Source organism: Doryrhamphus excisus, chromosome 15 (assembly GCF_030265055.1).
Source record: "Doryrhamphus excisus isolate RoL2022-K1 chromosome 15, RoL_Dexc_1.0, whole genome shotgun sequence".
NCBI lineage: Eukaryota > Metazoa > Chordata > Actinopteri > Syngnathiformes > Syngnathidae > Doryrhamphus > Doryrhamphus excisus.
This window is the reverse complement of record NC_080480.1, coordinates 16822070-16840745: the sequence shown is the minus strand read 5'-3', so window position 1 is coordinate 16840745 and position 18676 is coordinate 16822070. Positions and strand designations below refer to the sequence as shown.

Sequence of the window (18676 nt, the reverse complement as noted above, 5' to 3'; positions counted from 1 at the left end):
GGCACATATAGGCAAGTTATTAGTTGTGATATTGGGATTGTGATGTGTGTGGTGTTATGATGATGTATTAAGTGTGTGTATGCGATACCATAATGATACCATACAATGATACCATAATGTAATACGGATCTGGTCTGAAGGTTCTTCCAAGTCTGCGGTTTGTTCATGTGGTTCGATGCTCATTGGATTGATATCCCCTCTATGGCACCTCTGCTGGCTCTGATGACACTAAAGTCATGTGATACGGAAGAAGACTGGAAGTAGTGGACCCCCCCCCCCCCCCCGCCCCCCCAAGCCCCTGCCCTCATCAGACAATCTGGTATAGTTTTTTCCCTATGTTTTTGTATGTGATGAAGAGTATTGGGAGAAAAGTGGCTGGTTGCTAACTCGGGAAATCACTGCCCCCTAGGCTTTCGGCAGAGAATTGCAAGTGATGAGCTTTCAGGCTTATATTATGTCAGTCATTCTGTACGTTCCAGATTAAGTCAGATTGAAGGCCCCCCCCAAAAAAAAAATCCAGTTGCAAAGGCGACAAGGATCTTTTTTAGCATGTACGGGTGCACGTGTAGAAACTGAATAAGGCGGCTTTTGTGTTTAAATTAATTTATTCATATTTACAAAAACCACCTGTACAGGTTTTATAAAAGCACACCGTCTCAGACGCCCAAAGCGTGAAGAACAGACGAGTGATAGTTGGCACATCCGTGAGCAACGCGACTCTTGTTAGTCAACCAAAACCTCAAAAAGCTTTCATCAAGTGCTGGAATTCAAAACAAGCGTATCCCTTTTCTAGAAGAATCTAGAAGAAGGGACCAGCCCTTTTTGTCTTAACGGAGATGATTTTGTCTAACAAAAAGTCCTAACGATTGCGGAGAAGAAGCACAATTGGAACATTGTCAAGGCTACAGAAAGATTTCACCACGCCAGCGACCGTCGTGTTTAGCGTCACACGTCGTCGTCTCTTTGGCGGCGCTTCCTCACGTCACGTCATCATCGTCCTCTTTGATTGGAGAAGAAAACAAAAAGTTTCAAGCGTCCACAAGGGGGAGCCGCTTCAGTTTTTCTTGTCATCTCCCGGCAGGAAGTAGGGGTTCTCGTGGCCTGGGACCAGATACGAGTAGCGGGAAGGGTTTTTGTCTTTGAAGGTCTTCATGGTGTCCGCGTTGAGGTCGTATGAACCCGACTGAAAAGTGAGTCAAAGCGGTTGTTAGTCAAACGCACACACACTTACACACACACACACACTTGAATGTACAGGACTAGCTAGACAGACGCGCCCACGCGGCTGAGAGCCCGCCACCATTTTAGGAGCACACCAGACCAGCAGGAGGAAGAGTGGAAAAGCCAACAAGCCTTACCTTCTTCCATCCTGTCTGCTTCAGCTGAAGCCCCTAAAGCGACACATTGGTGGTCAGGAGAAAGCAGGGAGTATGGGCGGGAAACTTAAGTGGTGAGCTAACTAGCTAGCTAGCACTACACACGATGCTAGTGTTCAAACGCATGTGTTGCGAGTTAAATGTGGACTAAAGATGGGCATTGGGGGACATTTACTTCATGACTGGTCAGAAAGGGGACGTTTACTTCATGACTGGTCAGAAAAAATGTCTTTATCGCCTCAACCTATGATTGTGTGCTAGCTAGCTACCTTGACTGTTTACACAAATGGAAAGGTGTGAGGCTCCAGGCTAAACAACTTTGTTAAAAAGGACGTAGGCTTTTCATTTTTTAAATTAATGTATTCATTAATTTATCTAAAAAATATTTAAATTTAAAAATTAAAATTAAATATTCTTTGTGGCTCCCTCTGCTGGTTGTAACTAAGTGGTGAGCTAGCTAGCTAGCTAGCACTACACACAATGCTAGTATTCAAACGCATGTGTTACGAGTTAAATGTGGACTAAAGATGGGCATTTGAGGACGTTTACTTCATGACTGGTCAGAAAGGGGACGTTTACTTCATGACTGGTCAGAATAAAAGTGTTGTTAATTTCCTCAACCCATGATTGTGTGCTAGCTAGCTACCTTGACGTTAGCGGCCCTGTTTACACAAATGGAAAGGTGTGAGGCTCCAGGCTAAACAATTTTGTTCAAAAGGACATAGACAGCTTTTCATTTTTTAAATAAATGTATTAATTCATTAATCTAAAAAATATTTTAATTTAAAAGTTAAAAATATATATATATTCTTTGTGGCTCCCTCTGTTGGTTGTAGTTTGCTTCACAATATAGTGACGACATAATGTCATTTAATATTCTACAAAAGTCTTGCTAAAAATAATTTATCATGCCCATCCCTGATGTGGACAAATTGATTGATTGATTGATGTTACAGGAGTGACGCTCACCACGCCGTTGGTGTGACGCTTTCTGTCCACCAAGGCACGAGTGCTGCCCGCCTCCACCATCTCCAAGGAGGGCGGCATCGCATCCCAGGTGGTGGTGGCGGCGGTCGCGGAGGCGCGGGGAAGGGGCGTGATGTCAGAGGGCCACGGCTTGGTCAGTTCGCCCGCCGGGTATGGACTACTCGTGCTGTTGCTGGGGTCGCCTCGACACCGCCGCCTGGTGAACACACAGAGGTACATATTTAGGTTTTCTTAAGCGTATGTATGTATACTGTACATGCACACGTTATTAAATAATGATTGCAATACCATATAACATTCTAGAGTCCAATAAAATATATAATAAATATATATTTAATGCTTTTTAATGAAAACTGATGAATATCATATAAATATTCCAACTCATGGAGTTTATTTGCAATGAGGAGGCAGTGCCCCCGACTGGTGTTGAAATGAACTACAACTAGTTGAACAGGATGATGAAATACAATGTGCTCACCAGCAGCAGTATGACAGCAGAGCCACGGTGAGGATGAGTAAAATCCCTCCTAGGACGCAGGAGACCACCACCACTGCCAGCAGGGATGCTGCAAGACCACACATTCTAACCTCACAACTTTTCCCAGGTTGCAGAAGGAATAAAAATCCAACATAACTCACAGTCGCTGCAGTTGAAGCCTCCGTAGCCAAAGGCACATCTAAAAGAAGAAAAATATGTCCAAATGTTGCACAATCTGTATAAACCCGAAATGGGAGTACTCACTTCTTACAGGTGTTGTCCACTGCCTGCTGTCCACTTGGACATGCTGCACACACAAAACAACACACCGTCGTCATGATATGCACTGAGGCCGTAAAGTCTTTTCTGTGAGAGCTCTTTAGGATCACGCGTGTTTATGCTTCGTCAACTTGTCTCCATGGCAACCATAATAAACATAGAATCGGCACCAGAGAGCTCTCCAAAGCTCACTCTCGCTGTCCTGCTGCAACGTTTGACTGAGCGGCGTGCACAAGTCCTAAGAGTAATGATCTTATAATTTAGTGGCTTTAATAAGTGGAGCGCCCCGCCACGTCACGCTGATAAAACACCCGTCGTACATCTGAGAAAGAATAGCTTTATTCATTCCTTTGGTCGTAAAAATCAGCAAGACTGCCTCTCGAGTTGAATAATTCTCTCTAGAATGTCTTTTTGAACCGTGCGCTTTATTGACAAACGTCACACGGGAGGATAAATATCTTATTTCTATGAAGGTTTACATTTTGGTGCTCATTCAAATTAGCATTATTGGGTTCATTCATTCATTCATTTTCTACCGAGGGTCGCGGGGGATGCTGGAGCCTATCCCAGCTGTCTTCGGGCGAGAGGCGGGGTACACTCTGGACTGGACGCCAGCCAATCACAGGGTGAGTACTCTTAATAAAAAAATAAGGTAATCCCTCGTTTATTACAGTTAATTGGTTCCAGACCCAACAGTGATAAGTCAATTACTGCCAAGTACAATTATTTGCATATAAATGGAATATTTACCTAATTAACTTTTTTTACATCATTAGAGCCCTCTAGACACAAAGTAGCAGCCTTAGTCACCTTTACACTTCTATTACCAAATATGGTAGACATAATATAAGACATATGATATACTCACATACACTAGCAATAGGTGAGTTCCTTCTTGTTCTTTTACTTGCTGTTCTGTACGGTACGTCCCGCGGTGGCTAGTGTCCTAACTAGTAACCGATGTAAAAGCCTACACATCATTCATTAAGTCGCTATAATTATTTAAAAACACTCAATTTAGGCAAAAAAATCTATATATAACATTGCCATTTTTGACTTGCTTACATTTGTATTTTTTAACTAACCATAGGCCGCCACAACCACAAATATATTTTATATATGGAAATACGTATATAAATATATAAATATTTAAATATATTTCGGAAAAACCATTGTAGTGAAGCTGTGAACTTCATGAGGTTGGACTATTTCCACATAGTGTTAAGATTTACCTTTGCAGCTGGTATTGGAGTAGACGGTGGCGACGTAGCCATCTTTGCAGGAACAACTGACCAACCCGTTGGCGCTGGTGCACGCCGCGGTGGCGGCGTCACAGGGAAATGGCGCCTGCCCACACAGGTCCGTGCCTAAATCGGGTCAAAAGACACGGCACGTGTGAGAGGAAAGTGTACAAAGACAAGCGAGTAACGGCTTCATTAGCGTGAGCTGACTGATAAATGCAGCGTTGAGCAGCAGTCCTTGTGAGCTGCCGGCGATGGCCTCCTCGAGGGTCTGCTCAACCAACTGCTGAGAGGTAGCCATGTTGGCAAAGATGTTGTTTACCGTCGCTATCACGCTTCCTGGTCTGCAGGGGACACATAATGGTGACGTGTTTTCACAAGATAGAGTATATTATTTGGACGGGGAAACAAACTCACTGGAGTTGAACCACGTCTGAGCGTATGTAGTCCGGCAGACCAGCAAAAGTCCCGGCGAGCTGCAAATTAATTATTTTCATCAATTCCTGAAATGTTTCTGTTTTGCGTGACGTGTGAGCTAACCGCTGTGGAGATGTTCTCTGCCGTGTTCTGGAAAGCTTTTGAGGACCTGTTGAACATGTCGTTGGTGAAATCCAAGGAGCGCAGATGGAGCTGTCCAGGAAACACCTGACCTGACAGTGACCAAGGAGAAAACAAGATAAGACTCGCAGCCTCGTGACGGACATTTTCCTTCAAGTCCTCTTTACTGCGTGTGCAGCTGCCGTCCACCAGGAAGCTTCCGGAGAGACACTGGCAGGTGCTGTTCAGGCAGACACTTTCCAGAGGACACGGCTTGGCGGGACAAACTAAGGGAAGAGATGACCGTGCATTCAAAGTTCTGTTGGAAAACTCCACCAATTTGACCAAAAGCTACACACCTATGACTGGACCCTGCGTGGGGACAGGCGGAACTTCAGTGGTGGGTGAGGTTAGGATCACCTGACTTGTGGCTTCTTGGCTGGTTGCTCCCGTTTGACCTGTCACTGGAGCGTTCAAGAACACGTCAGTCCCAAGACTAAGCAAACTAAGGACATGAGATGTACCTTCTGTTGTTGTGACGGCGGGTGAAGAAGGTCCGGCTGAGACGGTTATCATTTCTGTTGTGGTGGATGTCTCCGCAGGGTTTGAAGAGGTTAGGACCGTTGTGGGTGTAGTCGGGTTGAGGATTTCGGCAGTTGTTGTGTCGTCGTTGGACGGAGCAGAAGTTGTCATCCAGGTTGTTGCAGTGTCCTCCATGACGGTCGTCATGGAGTCGGTGTTGTCGGTCCATGCAGCCGTCGTTATGGAGGTCGTGTCATTGACTGTCAGGACGGCTGTTGTTGGGCCCAAGCTTGTATAGTCGACGGTCGAATCGACTGTTGCCATCGAGGCTGTCACATCGGTTGGACCCGTCGTCATGGTTGATGTAGTGACAGCAGCTGACGTCATCGAGCTTGTATCGTCGTTGGCTGGACTCGTCATTAAAGTTGTGTCGTCATCGGTCGGACCCGTTGACGTTGTGCTGGTGACGGTTGTTGTTTGATCCTCAGTCTGACCGGTTGTCACGGTCGTCGGCATCCAAGTGGTACCTTCGTCGTCCATAGTTGCGGTTGTGAAGTGTGTGACTGTAGTTTCCGTTAGAGTGCCGCCGTCTGTCGGGTCGGGAGGGCGGGTCGTCGTGTTGCCGTCTGGGCTTGTCGACATCGGGGCGCCGCTCGTGGTGTCATTGCTGCTCTTAGTCGCTGTGCTGCTTGGCTCAGAGAAGGTGGTCTCTACGTGAGCCTGGGTGGCCGTCGTGTCGGCAACGGCATTCGTGGGTGGAGAAACTGTCGAAGCTGAGGACGGTGTCCAAGGTGTGTTGTCGCTGAATGAACCAGCGGTTGCGTATGCGTCATCGGCGGATCCTCCCTCAGCTGTCACAGTGGAGCTGTCAAGATCTATCCCTGCCGTTCCTGCAGTCAAAATAAAGACGGGGAATCATGTTCACGGTGTTCTGCTTGATAAGACAACCAACAGACGACTTTGAGTAAAGAACAAGGTACAGTTTGTTGGGATAGCGCTGTTGTTTTTGGACCATCATAGTTAAGAGTTCAAAGACTTCCTCTACGCACACGGCGTGATATGATGTCAAACAGATTACAAAGGACATGTTATCGCCCTTATCGTCTGACATTCACACATTTAAATAATCAGGACTATGGAGGGATTGGATGCACAAGACGACAATGAAGACCATCAGGATCTGGCAATGATCCGCTTTCTTGACGCCGGTTGTTAGCTGACGTCTGTTCCCATTTAAGTTTACGGGGCAACACACGGAAGTTGTAGGGTGGCCCGGGGAGGACTCGGACTGGCGGGAGGTCTTTGAGCGTCAGTCGTTCTGCTTTCAGAGCCTCTCAACCAGCGAGGGAACATGTTAGTGGCATCCAGATGGGGGCGGCAGGACGGATGCCTTATGTAAACACTTTGAGAAAGCCGATGGCGCTATCAGCTGCTGCTGGACCTCACTTGATTATTTTCTGTGTACAGGAACTTTGCCGTGCTTGGATTCGGAGAAGAAAGCTGACTTTAATGGACGATGTGTACATAAACGCACCCACAATACGACACTCAACAATGACAAATGGGGAAGTTAATAGTATCAGGTGACGTGTTGAAGGGGTGAACACACTGCTGTGTCATTTGATGACGCGCTTGTCTAGGTTGCGACTTAGAGGCGGAGTGCTAATCTTGGATTGGATGACCAGTGATGGAGATTAAGGAAAAACCTCCTCAATCAGATCCAGTCGTGCTTGTGTTCATTAGCCCGACATTACAGTCCATACAAACAATCACAGAAGGCTTTCTCAGCAACACAATTGCTTCCTAGCATGGGGGGGGTGTGGGGGCGGAGGGGTTGAAGGTCAAGTAAAAATGTCATGCTGAGACTCCTTTCTACATTCTTTCCACTCTCAAGAGTTTGTATCTAGTTTGCTCAAAACAAAAGACATTTTGTCCAAAATCCTATTACGTGTGTCAGGTTTTCCAGGTGTCAAGTTGTTGTTGTTGCCATGGCACCAATCATACGTAAAGTATGTACAATGTTAGTACACAGTGGGAAATCCCACAATTGATTAGTACGGGAGGCTGTTGTCGTTGCTATGGTAACTTGGTCTTAAGGAAATGTGACATGAGCAAACATTGGCGTGTCCGTGCCAGGGTGAGTTTATCAGCACCTTTCATCACCATATAATTGTCATGGAGGAAACATTTAGTGTGTATTCATCTCGCTGTGCGGCTGCTGTAATAAAAGCGCAGTGCCTGAGAGGAAGCAGGCCCGATTAAGTATCGCAATATGGTAGTGTTGTAGGGAGGCCAAAAATACTTCAATTGCAAAAAGGCAAAATATTACAACTAACATAGTTTGTGCCACTGCTGTACAGTTCTCAAACAGTACAGATTATATTATATAGTAAAGAATACCGTTAATGTATAATGTGAAATGACACCTTTTTTATTATTGCTGTTATCATATGCAATATTTGGGTAAAGTTGAAATAACTGATGTATTGCTATAAATTGTAGTTTACATGTTCATGTAGTACACATTTATACTAATATATTTCATGTAGGAAAATACATATAATCATATTGTATGTACATATCAATTGAGTAAGTCTATTTTGAGGAAATTATTACAATGATCGAATGACCCATTTTCTTTTGGTGCATAAATAAATAAATACAAATACTGGACTTAAGTGTTACATGCTAATAGTGGGAGTGAAAATATGAAATAAAATAAAATAGTCCATTCAAACAGGAGTAGAAAGCGCTTAGTGTTTCATTGCCTTGCTGAAGTAATTAAGAGTGGAGTGTCTTGTCACTGAGGACTTATCCCGCAGCAGGATTATCCCCCGCAGACACAAAAGGGATGACCGGGTCTAAGGTCGCCTGCAAAAACACGTACAGGAGGATGCGGATCGGAAGGTCCGGCTTTACCCACAATGCATTTTGGCCTTCCAGCCTCTTTAGCGCACCCCAGTGTGTCGCCATGGAGACGTCTACTTCCAGCTGTCAAACGGCCGACACGTGAGCGCAGAGAAGGCAAGTCTGCGCTTTTGCCCTTCAGGGGTTTTGGGGGTTTTTTTTGCCACTGAAGTCCTCATCTTGCTGGAGGCAATGTCACGTCTGCTTCCGCCGCTCATGACTGGAACGCCTTGTCAGGGGTGATGATGAAGACGCACGTGGACCATTGGTGGACACATGACAGCTACAGCAGCCTAAAGGCTTTTTACAACATTTACAACATACATGTTGTAATTCTTCCACACCAGACTCTGCATGCCTTTATGGACGTACGGAATCAAGATTCACGGACAAGCTGATGATGGATAAAGGAATGGACTCCATGTCGTCTAATGAGAGCAAACAGGTTCTCCATGCTGTCATTTAAAGGTCTACCCTCCCCTTAAAGCCACTTCATAAAAGGCTGGTTGACGCCAGACGACCACAAACATCGTTTTCAACTGCCGTCCTGCAGAGAGTCACATGACACATCCTCATGTCAAAGACACCAGTGGAGAGGCACAAATATACAAGCACATCTCTTGTGATTCCAGGGTGCTATGTTTTCATCGGACTAATTTGGATCAACCGCCATGTTTATGTGAGTGTGCATTTAATGCCAATGCAATGCCAATGTAAGGCTACACCGGGTTGGGATGAACATCTTTTGGAAAATCAGAATAGATTTGCAGTAAAACTGTGGATTAGTCACAATACTGCATGTCATGCTGTATGATTAGACAATGCAATGTTTCTTTGGACTTGGACTCTGAACTCAGCCCGCACAAATACACTTGCCACTGACAACTGGACAATTACCTGAAACTGAGGGTACCCACCACTTTGATATCTTTCAATTTACTTTTTCAATTTGAAGTCAGTATTACATCTTTTAATCATTTTTCTGTCTTACGTTTGGGTGAGTGGCGCCTGTGTGAGCAAACACTTGTTAGATTCTCTCACGGCAACAGATGGCTCAGTCGCGCGGCCTCTGCCCATATCATATCCAATTAAAGCTCGGCCGTGTTCACGGAACACGTAGCAACCTCCTGCATGCTGTCCACAACAACAACAACAACAACACGCATGAGCCATGTACAAAGCCTCATGTCAGCCATGGAGGAAGTAATGAAGGCCAGGGGAAGATGACGAAGAGGAACAGGAAGTGAAGAAGGCACAATGGCGCTTTTAAGAAGAGGTTGACGTGAAGCCAGACTGCATGTCTGAGGACGTCACCACTTCAAATCCGCCCGGTCGCACTCAAGACCGTGAAGCCTCCAAGGCCGTCTGGACCTGCTCCGCACGAGCACGCCATGTGACAAGAAGGGGAACGCCGCAAACAGGCCACGCCCTGCAGCATATGACCATCCCTCTTTTTTCCACACTTGTGACCAAGCGCCATTTGAAGGGTACCAAAAATTTTAAAAACTGAATTTCACCTGCTTGTTTCCACTAAGAGGTACTAGATAGCGCCTGCAGCTAAATCAATGTCGGAATCAAGCAGCATTGTTAAGTATGGTACACAAACTTCACCAAAAACAACTGATTTTGGCCCCCCAACCCAGTTTGGTACGCTTCTGCACACCATTCTTTGGACGGTCTTATACAGGGTACCAAAAATAACTGATGCCTACCAGTTTTTGGCACCCCTCACTTAGGTTCCCTGATGCAGTTGTACGGCAGCCAGTCTTGTTTCCAGTAAGTAGCACACTTCAATACGCTACAGGGTACCAAAGTAACTCGTGTACTCATTTTTGGCTCCCTGCTGTTATGTTCTGCGGTGGTATCAATGAAATGTAGTACTGGAGTTCGATATTGGAGCTCTGAGGCCTGTTTCCACTTGACAGCACACTATTTTGTTTTTTCCAGTGTAAAGTCTTACAGGGTACCAAAATAACCTTACATGACGGGTTTCTGACTTCCTAGTTATACAAACAAGTGTTTTGACTTTGTCATGTAACTAAATAAGAATGTATGAGCCAATGTTATTTTGTGTATAAAGTGTGATATTAGGTCAAAACATGTGATAAGTTACAGTCAAGGTCACGCAAGCTTGATAATTTAAGAGCTGCAAGACAGCAGAACCGTGTGGTCTCTCCCTGCCAAAAGATGACAGGTTGTAATAAGGAAAATACTGAATATTGAAAAAAATAATAAAAAGTATATTGGAATAATGTTTTGTAATGGGTTCAAAAGAGTTGAATTGGCACAATGCATTACAATAAACTGATTTAATTAGTATTAAAATGTGTGCTGAAAGCTTTATTCCTATGAAATATTATGATGGGATCTCAGGATGATGCAATAAAAGCTGATTAAATCATAAGTAAAACGTTCTTAAAAGGGTTATACTTTAATGTACTTTACAACTTTAATCTATTTGCATTTAAAGTTTAAAAGGTTTTAAAGTACGTCCTTTAATGTGGTATTTCCTATTACTTTGAACTGCTTTATATAGGACATCCGAACAAGCAGAATAATTTCAAATGATTTTAAACGTTTATAAACTAATAACTAACAACACGCTAAAGAGCTTTAGTCGACATAGAGCCAACAAGTTAACTCACCCATGACGGCGACAGACAGCAAAATAAAGCTACTCAGACCGCGTAGAAGCATGGCTCCGGTTCTGGTGCTTGCCAAGTGAGGTACCGGCGTGTAACGGTCCCTGCGGGCCGGGGTGGGGTTCTTGTCGGCCGGGTTGAGACTGCTCGGAGGCTGCTTGTTGGCTGGGTGGTTGCTGGATGGCCGCTACAGGTGCTTCACTCCCACTGAGGCAGCATTAAAGGCTTTGCTCTCGCTCCTCCCATTGGACCGTCTCCGCTGTCAATCATCATTAACAGTGGAAGACCCCGCCCCTTGCTCCGTCCTGCCAAATGGCGCTGGGGCACACAAAAAAGCTACTGTACAATCAAGTTCTATTTTTAAGCGATTGTTTGCTCTCTTTCTCTGGGGCTCACGCAGCGATGCCGAGAAGGGAGGCCCACAAACTCCGTCAAGGAAAAGCCGTTTTACAACAAAACGACCCAATAAATCAGTGGTAGGCAACCCCTTTTAACCGGCTAGCTAGTTGCTTCTGTGGACATAATATTAGGAACGCATGCGCATTATAAACACAGTCAATCAAATCATAAATGCTCACCAACATCACTGCATCAGACTGAGAGCAGTTTCTAATATATTTACAATTTTAACCTGGATATAAAAATGTATTTTTAAAGCCGAGTGGTCTTGAGTTTAGGGTGCATTCATACTTTTTGGACATTTTTGGCCGAGTTCAGACTATATTCCATTTGCTCTGCTAGCATGAGTCCAACTCTCCCGATTTCTCCTGGAAACGCTATTTAAGAGTTTCAAAGTAGTTTAGTCTTTACACTAGGGAATGCCTGAACTTGGATTTTTAATTTATTTTTTTGTACAAGATATTTTTCCAAAAGCAAGTCATTAAAAGAAATGTGTCTACTGTTGTACTGTTATATTGCATTTAGTGTATTTTCTTTAGTTGTGAAGTGTTTTCCTTGAGCCTATCAGCAGCGCTATTCTATCTGGAGCCCAGTGATTAAGATAAGTTCATCTCGATAAAGCAGCGACAAAGGAGGAATAACCTTATGCTCTCTCTGAAGGAATTCCACTCATAGTTTTGTGATACCGTCGTGTTTACCGAGTGGGTCTCCAAAGATGTACGCGAAAGGTCAGAAAAGACAAAGTGTAGCTTTATGCCATCGACAAATCTGTGAACATGAGATTTGAGCCAGTCGTTGCTTCGTGCTTCTCAATTATTTTCTGTTATGCCCCCTTCAGGGACAACAACAAGGGAGCACCCAAGAGGGACCGTTCATCAGCAGCGTACTACATCAACAGTGACGTACCCCTCACTTGGTCCTGTGAGCCCAGTTCTGGTTGGATTTCAGCGATGAGAAACATAGTTACTGGGGTACCCAAGTACAGAGTTTGGCTTCTCAAAGCAGTGTGTGTTTGTATGTGACAAAAATACCATCTTGAAAAAAAATCACACCTCAGCCATCTTGTTTTGGTATGTTTTGTAGCAGATAAAGATGCGAGGGTGGCGTCTACAACTGGACTCACGGGGCCACAAGTACGGGGTAAGTCGACGTTGATGTACTACACCGCTGATACACCTTAATACTGAAAAAGGATTTTCAAGCATAAATGAAGTACAAATAACAGGCATTCAGAAGATGCATTCAAAGATGTGATATGTAGTTTTCTACACTGGTCACTAGGTGTCAGTAATGTTCGGTGAGACACTTTTATTGCAGGTTTAAATGATCTCACAACAAGCACAAGTCCCTAACATGGGCTACTGTTGTGGCCGTAAACAACACAAAGCGCTAACGATGAAAATATTCAGTTTATTTCATTTATTACACAAAGAAATTCACTTCTCACAGTCCAGCCTGGAGCCAATTAAGGGTGATAAACGAGAATCCACACCAATATTAATTTTTGGGTCTTTCCGTTTTGTATTTACATTAGCCATTTTTCTTGATAAATAGTCAAAGTGAGTCTTCGTGTTGAGATTTTTTTATTTAATAGTGTGATAACATAATTTTATTTTTAGTAGTTAATCAGTGGAGTACTGCAGTGGTATTTCATGAAGAATGAATATGAATGTTTGACTAAGGAGTGTATGAAGAGAAATTAATGTTTTATTTTTCCTTGTTTGACTTCTTACGTTGGGCTTTGGGGGATAAAAGGCTCACGACATCGCTCTTATCTCGCTCAAACACGCAGCTGGCTTTCGCCATTTTTCACTTTCTCTTCTTGTTGTTGTCTCAGCCTTAGCAACCAGGACCACTTTAAACCCTGCCTTTGTTTGTTAGCACATAACACTTTTTGATTTACACAGATCTCATTACAAAGCTAGAAAAGTTGAAATCATTTTTTAAAATCCTCTATTTTTGAAATGAAATATTTTTTTTATATGTGAAGAAATGTAAAGTTAACTTTTGTTTATTTTACGATAGCAGTCAGACATGTGTCTAGGTCAAATAGCATGAAGAAAATTTAAATAAACTTAAAAGGTCAAAAACATAGTAAATATTATTGTTGTTATATTACTAAACCAAGTAAAAAAATATTTTTTTTTCAATGCATATATATATATATAACGCTTTAACGTGTGTGTGTTTATTTAAATATATATAAAATAGATATTTCCTGGTTTTATTTCCTATATGTATTCATTTTATAATATGGTTATGTCTCCGTCAAATAGCATTAAAATGTGTTTGTTAAAAATAAATGAATTGTAACATTTGACAAGGAACTATATTTGATAAGACCCAAGCAAGTTAGTCATTCTAAAATGTATAATTATATCACAAAAATAAAATAAAAGACAGTAAAACATAATAAAGATATAAATGTTTCTTTGATTTACGAAACGAATCAAGTAAAAAAACAAAACAACACTCTTTAAATTTCCTGTTTGGTCACTTCGATGAGGCATTTCTTCTCCCTGCGCTCATGAAGCTTATCAGGTGACTCACACAGAAAGTACAAATTTTCAAGAAAATCAACACTCAAAGCGATGATGATGATGGCAAATACCGTAGTCGTGTGATGTTAACGTGGGCTTCCGTATTTGACTTTGGAGGGTGCGGACCACCAAAGGACATTGTGTCCACCTGGTGAGCTCAGGTATTTTCATTGAGGAGAAACAGACACGCACTTCCCTTTCCCTTCGCAATTTACAGAAGTAATTTCATTCTTCAATGCAACAAAAAAGCGGAAATAAATCATGTGGCAGCTACAGGTCCTGGTCGGTTGGTTTATTTTTTTTAACAATGTTGCACTGTACAAAGATGACGTAGTAAGTTACATAATTGAAAATAGTGGATACAAATTAAGAGTTTACTTCTCACTTCTTTTTTTACACTTTTGGGGTCCTTCTGGGACCCCTGATGCGTGTGTGAGAGGTTTCCAGTTGATTTTTGCGCAGAAAAGTGCATTTTTAGCAAGTTGAAAAAATGAAAAAAAACGCAAGACTAACCCCTTACGTTTTTTTAAAAAATCGACACCCGTACAAAGTGGCATTTTATGCCATTTTGGGGTCCTTCTGGGACCCCTGATGCGTGTGTGAGAGGTTTCCAGTTGATATTTGCGCAGAAAAGTGCATTTTTAGCAAGTTGAAAAAATGAAAAAAAACGCAAGACTAACCCCTTACCTTTTTTTCAAAAATCGACACCCGTACAAAGTGGCATTTTATGCCATTTTGGGGTCCTTCTGGGACCCCTGATGCGTGTGTGAGAGGTTTCCAGTTGATTTTTGCGCAGAAAAGTGCATTTTTAGCAAGTTGAAAAAATGAAAAAAAACGCAAGACTAACCCCTTACGTTTTTTTCAAAAATCGACACCCGTACAAAGTGGCATTTTATGCCATTTTGGGGTCCTTCTGGGACCCCTGATGCGTGTGTGAGAGGTTTCCAGTTGATATTTGCGCAGAAAAGTGCATTTTTAGCAAGTTGAAAAAATGAAAAAAAACGCAAGACTAACCCCTTACCTTTTTTTCAAAAATCGACACCCGTACAAAGTGGCATTTTATGCCATTTTGGGGTCCTTCTGGGACCCCTGATGCGTGTGTGAGAGGTTTCCAGTTGATTTTTGCGCAGAAAAGTGCATTTTTAGCAAGTTGAAAAAATGAAAAAAAACGCAAGACTAACCCCTTACCTTTTTTTCAAAAATCGACACCCGTACAAAGTGGCATTTTATGCCATTTTGGGGTCCTTCTGGGACCCCTTATGCGTGTGTGAGAGGTTTCCAGTTGATTTTTGCGCAGAAAAGTGCATTTTTAGCAAGTTGAAAAAATGAAAAAAAACGCAAGACTAACCCCTTACGTTTTTTTCAAAAATCGACACCCGTACAAAGTGGTATTTTATGCCATTTTGGGGTCCTTCTGGGACCCCTGATGCGTGTGTGAGAGGTTTCCAGTTGATTTTTGCGCAGAAAAGTGCATTTTTAGCAAGTTGAAAAAATGAAAAAAAACGCAAGACTAACCCCTTACCTTTTTTTCAAAAATCGACACCCGTACAAAGTGGCATTTTATGCCATTTTGGGGTCCTTCTGGGACCCCTTATGCGTGTGTGAGAGGTTTCCAGTTGATTTTTGCGCAGAAAAGTGCATTTTTAGCAAGTTGAAAAAATGAAAAAAAACGCAAGACTAACCCCTTACCTTTTTTTCAAAAATCGACACCCGTACAAAGTGGCATTTTATGCCATTTTGGGGTCCTTCTGGGACCCCTGATGCGTGTGTGAGAGGTTTCCAGTTGATTTTTGCGCAGAAAAGTGCATTTTTAGCAAGTTGAAAAAATGAAAAAAAACGCAAGACTAACCCCTTACCTTTTTTTCAAAAATCGACACCTTTACAAAGTGGCATTTTATGCCATTTTGGGGTCCTTCTGGGACCCCTGATGCGTGTGTGAGAGGTTTCCAGTTGATTTTTGCGCAGAAAAGTGCATTTTTAGCAAGTTGAAAAAATGAAAAAAAACGTAAGACTAACCCCTTACCTTTTTTTAAAAAATCGACACCCGTACAAAGTGGTATTTTATGCCATTTTGGGGTCCTTCTGGGACCCCTGATGCGTGTGTGAGAGGTTTCCAGTTGATTTTTGCGCAGAAAAGTGCATTTTTAGCAAGTTGAAAAAATGAAAAAAAACGTGAGACTAACCCCTTACCTTTTTTTCAAAAATCGACACCTTTACAAAGTGGCATTTTATGCCATTTTGGGGTCCTTCTGGGACCCCTGATGCGTGTGTGAGAGGTTTCCAGTTGATTTTTGCGCAGAAAAGTGCATTTTTAGCAAGTTGAAAAAATGAAAAAAAACGTAAGACTAACCCCTTACGTTTTTTTCAAAAATCGACACCCGTACAAAGTGGTATTTTATGCCATTTTGGGGTCCTTCTGGGACCCCTGATGCGTGTGTGAGAGGTTTCCAGTTGATTTTTGCGCAGAAAAGTGCATTTTTAGCAAGTTGAAAAAATGAAAAAAAACGCAAGACTAACCCCTTACCTTTTTTTCAAAAATCGACACCTTTACAAAGTGGCATTTTATGCCATTTTGGGGTCCTTCTGGGACCCCTGATGCGTGTGTGAGAGGTTTCCAGTTGATTTTTGCGCAGAAAAGTGCATTTTTAGCAAGTTGAAAAAATGAAAAAAAACGTAAGACTAACCCCTTACGTTTTTTTCAAAAATCGACACCCGTACAAAGTGGTATTTTATGCCATTTTGGGGTCCTTCTGGGACCCCTGATGCGTGTGTGAGAGGTTTCCAGTTGATTTTTGCGCAGAAAAGTGCATTTTTAGCAAGTTGAAAAAATGAAAAAACGCAAGACTAACCCCTTACCTTTTTTTCAAAAATCGACACCTTTACAAAGTGGCATTTTATGCCATTTTGGGGTCCTTCTGGGACCCCTGATGCGTGTGTGAGAGGTTTCCAGTTGATTTTTGCGCAGAAAAGTGCATTTTTAGCAAGTTGAAAAAATGAAAAAAAACGTAAGACTAACCCCTTACCTTTTTTTCAAAAATCGACACCCGTACAAAGTGGCATTTTATGCCATTTTGGGGTCCTTCTGGGACCCCTTATGCGTGTGTGAGAGGTTTCCAGTTGATTTTTGCGCAGAAAAGTGCATTTTTAGCAAGTTGAAAAAATGAAAAAAAAAACGTAAGACTAACCCCTTACGTTTTTTTCAAAAATCGACACCCGTACAAAGTGGTATTTTATGCCATTTTGGGGTCCTTCTGGGACCCCTGATGCGTGTGTGAGAGGTTTCCAGTTGATTTTTGCGCAGAAAAGTGCATTTTTAGCAAGTTGAAAAAATGAAAAAAAACGCAAGACTAACCCCTTACCTTTTTTTCAAAAATCGACACCTTTACAAAGTGGCATTTTATGCCATTTTGGGGTCCTTCTGGGACCCCTGATGCATGTGTGAGAGGTTTCCAGTTGATTTTTGCGCAGAAAAGTGCATTTTTAGCAAGTTGAAAAAATGAAAAAAAACGCAAGACTAACCCCTTACCTTTTTTTCAAAAATCGACACCTTTACAAAGTGGCATTTTATGCCATTTTGGGGTCCTTCTGGGACCCCTGATGCGTGTGTGAGAGGTTTCCAGTTGATTTTTGCGCAGAAAAGTGCATTTTTAGCAAGTTGAAAAAATGAAAAAAAACGCAAGACTAACCCCTTACCTTTTTTTCAAAAATCGACACCTTTACAAAGTGGCATTTTATGCCATTTTTGGGTCCTTCTGGGACCCCTGATGCGTGTGTGAGAGGTTTCCAGTTGATTTTTGCGCAGAAAAGTGCATTTTTAGCAAGTTGAAAAAATGAAAAAAAACGTAAGACTAACCCCTTACCTTTTTTTCAAAAATCGACACCTTTACAAAGTGGCATTTTATGCCATTTTTGGGTCCTTCTGGGACCCCTGATGCGTGTGTGAGAGGTTTCCAGTTGATTTTTGCGCAGAAAAGTGCATTTTTAGCAAGTTGAAAAAATGAAAAAAAACGTAAGACTAACCCCTTACCTTTTTTTCAAAAATCGACACCTTTACAAAGTGGCATTTTATGCCATTTTGGGGTCCTTCTGGGACCCCTGATGCGTGTGTGAGAGGTTTCCAGTTGATTTTTGCGCAGAAAAGTGCATTTTTAGCAAGTTGAAAAAATGAAAAAAAACGTAAGACTAACCCCTTACGTTTTTTTCAAAAATCGACACCCGTACAAAGTGGTATTTTATGCCATTTTGGGGTCCTTCTGGGACCCCTGATGCGTGTGTGAGAGGTTTCCAGTTGATTTTTGCGCAGAAAAGTGCATTTTTAGCAAGTTGAAAAAATGAAAAAAAACGTAAGACTAACCCCTTACCTTTTTTTCAAAAATCGACACCCGTACAAAGTGGCATTTTATGCCATTTTGGGGTCCTTCTGGGACCCCTTATGCGTGTGTGAGAGGTTTCCAGTTGATTTTTGCGCAGAAAAGTGCATTTTTAGCAAGTTGAAAAAATGAAAAAAAAAACGTAAGACTAACCCCTTACGTTTTTTTCAAAAATCGACACCCGTACAAAGTGGTATTTTATGCCATTTTGGGGTCCTTCTGGGACCCCTGATGCGTGTGTGAGAGGTTTCCAGTTGATTTTTGCGCAGAAAAGTGCATTTTTAGCAAGTTGAAAAAATGAAAAAAAACGCAAGACTAACCCCTTACCTTTTTTTCAAAAATCGACACCTTTACAAAGTGGCATTTTATGCCATTTTGGGGTCCTTCTGGGACCCCTG

General features: G+C 42.4%; 1 protein-coding gene and 1 long non-coding RNA gene across 3 annotated transcripts in view; one reads left to right on the top strand and one right to left on the bottom strand.

Annotated features, from left to right (window-relative positions):
* LOC131102788 (uncharacterized) overlaps positions 1–18676 on the top strand; it is a 48054-nt gene that overhangs the window by 11715 nt on the left and 17663 nt on the right. The window contains exons 8-11 of the long non-coding RNA XR_009119494.1: positions 141–1190; positions 2333–2576; positions 3661–3746; positions 12207–12508. This is a non-coding gene — a long non-coding RNA (uncharacterized LOC131102788). The remainder of the gene's footprint in view (positions 1–140; positions 1191–2332; positions 2577–3660; positions 3747–12206; positions 12509–18676) is intronic.
* Positions 587–11367, bottom strand: si:ch211-198m17.1 (protein HEG). Of its 2 annotated transcripts, XM_058048315.1 has the most exons (14): positions 10973–11367; positions 5423–6310; positions 5258–5362; positions 5087–5185; positions 4902–5011; positions 4779–4837; positions 4572–4705; positions 4353–4487; positions 3106–3148; positions 3003–3040; positions 2842–2929; positions 2346–2559; positions 1359–1391; positions 587–1183 (listed from the first exon to the last, which is right to left on the bottom strand). In XM_058048315.1, the coding sequence occupies exons 1-14, from the start codon at positions 11022–11024 to the stop codon at positions 1055–1057; spliced, it is 2127 nt and encodes a 708-aa protein (XP_057904298.1). In that variant the 5' UTR covers positions 11025–11367; the 3' UTR covers positions 587–1054. The 2 variants fall into 2 exon arrangements, with proteins under 2 accessions (XP_057904298.1, XP_057904299.1); XM_058048316.1 differs by lacking the exon at positions 1359–1391 and having other exon boundaries at positions 10973–11360.

What these genes read in the sequence shown, in the direction of transcription:
- si:ch211-198m17.1 (XM_058048315.1), bottom strand. Translation starts at nt 11,024, where the DNA reads ATGCTTCTACGCGGTCTGAGTAGCTTTATTTTGCTGTCTGTCGCCGTC. An exon ending in GGACGGCAGCTGCACACGCA is followed by an intron (nt 5,012 to 5,086) that starts GTAAAGAGGACT and finishes GGTCACTGTCAG; the next exon opens with GTCAGGTGTTTCCTGGACAG. An exon ending in GCTCAACGCTGCATTTATCA is followed by an intron (nt 4,488 to 4,571) that starts GTCAGCTCACGC and finishes GACCCGATTTAG; the next exon opens with GCACGGACCTGTGTGGGCAG.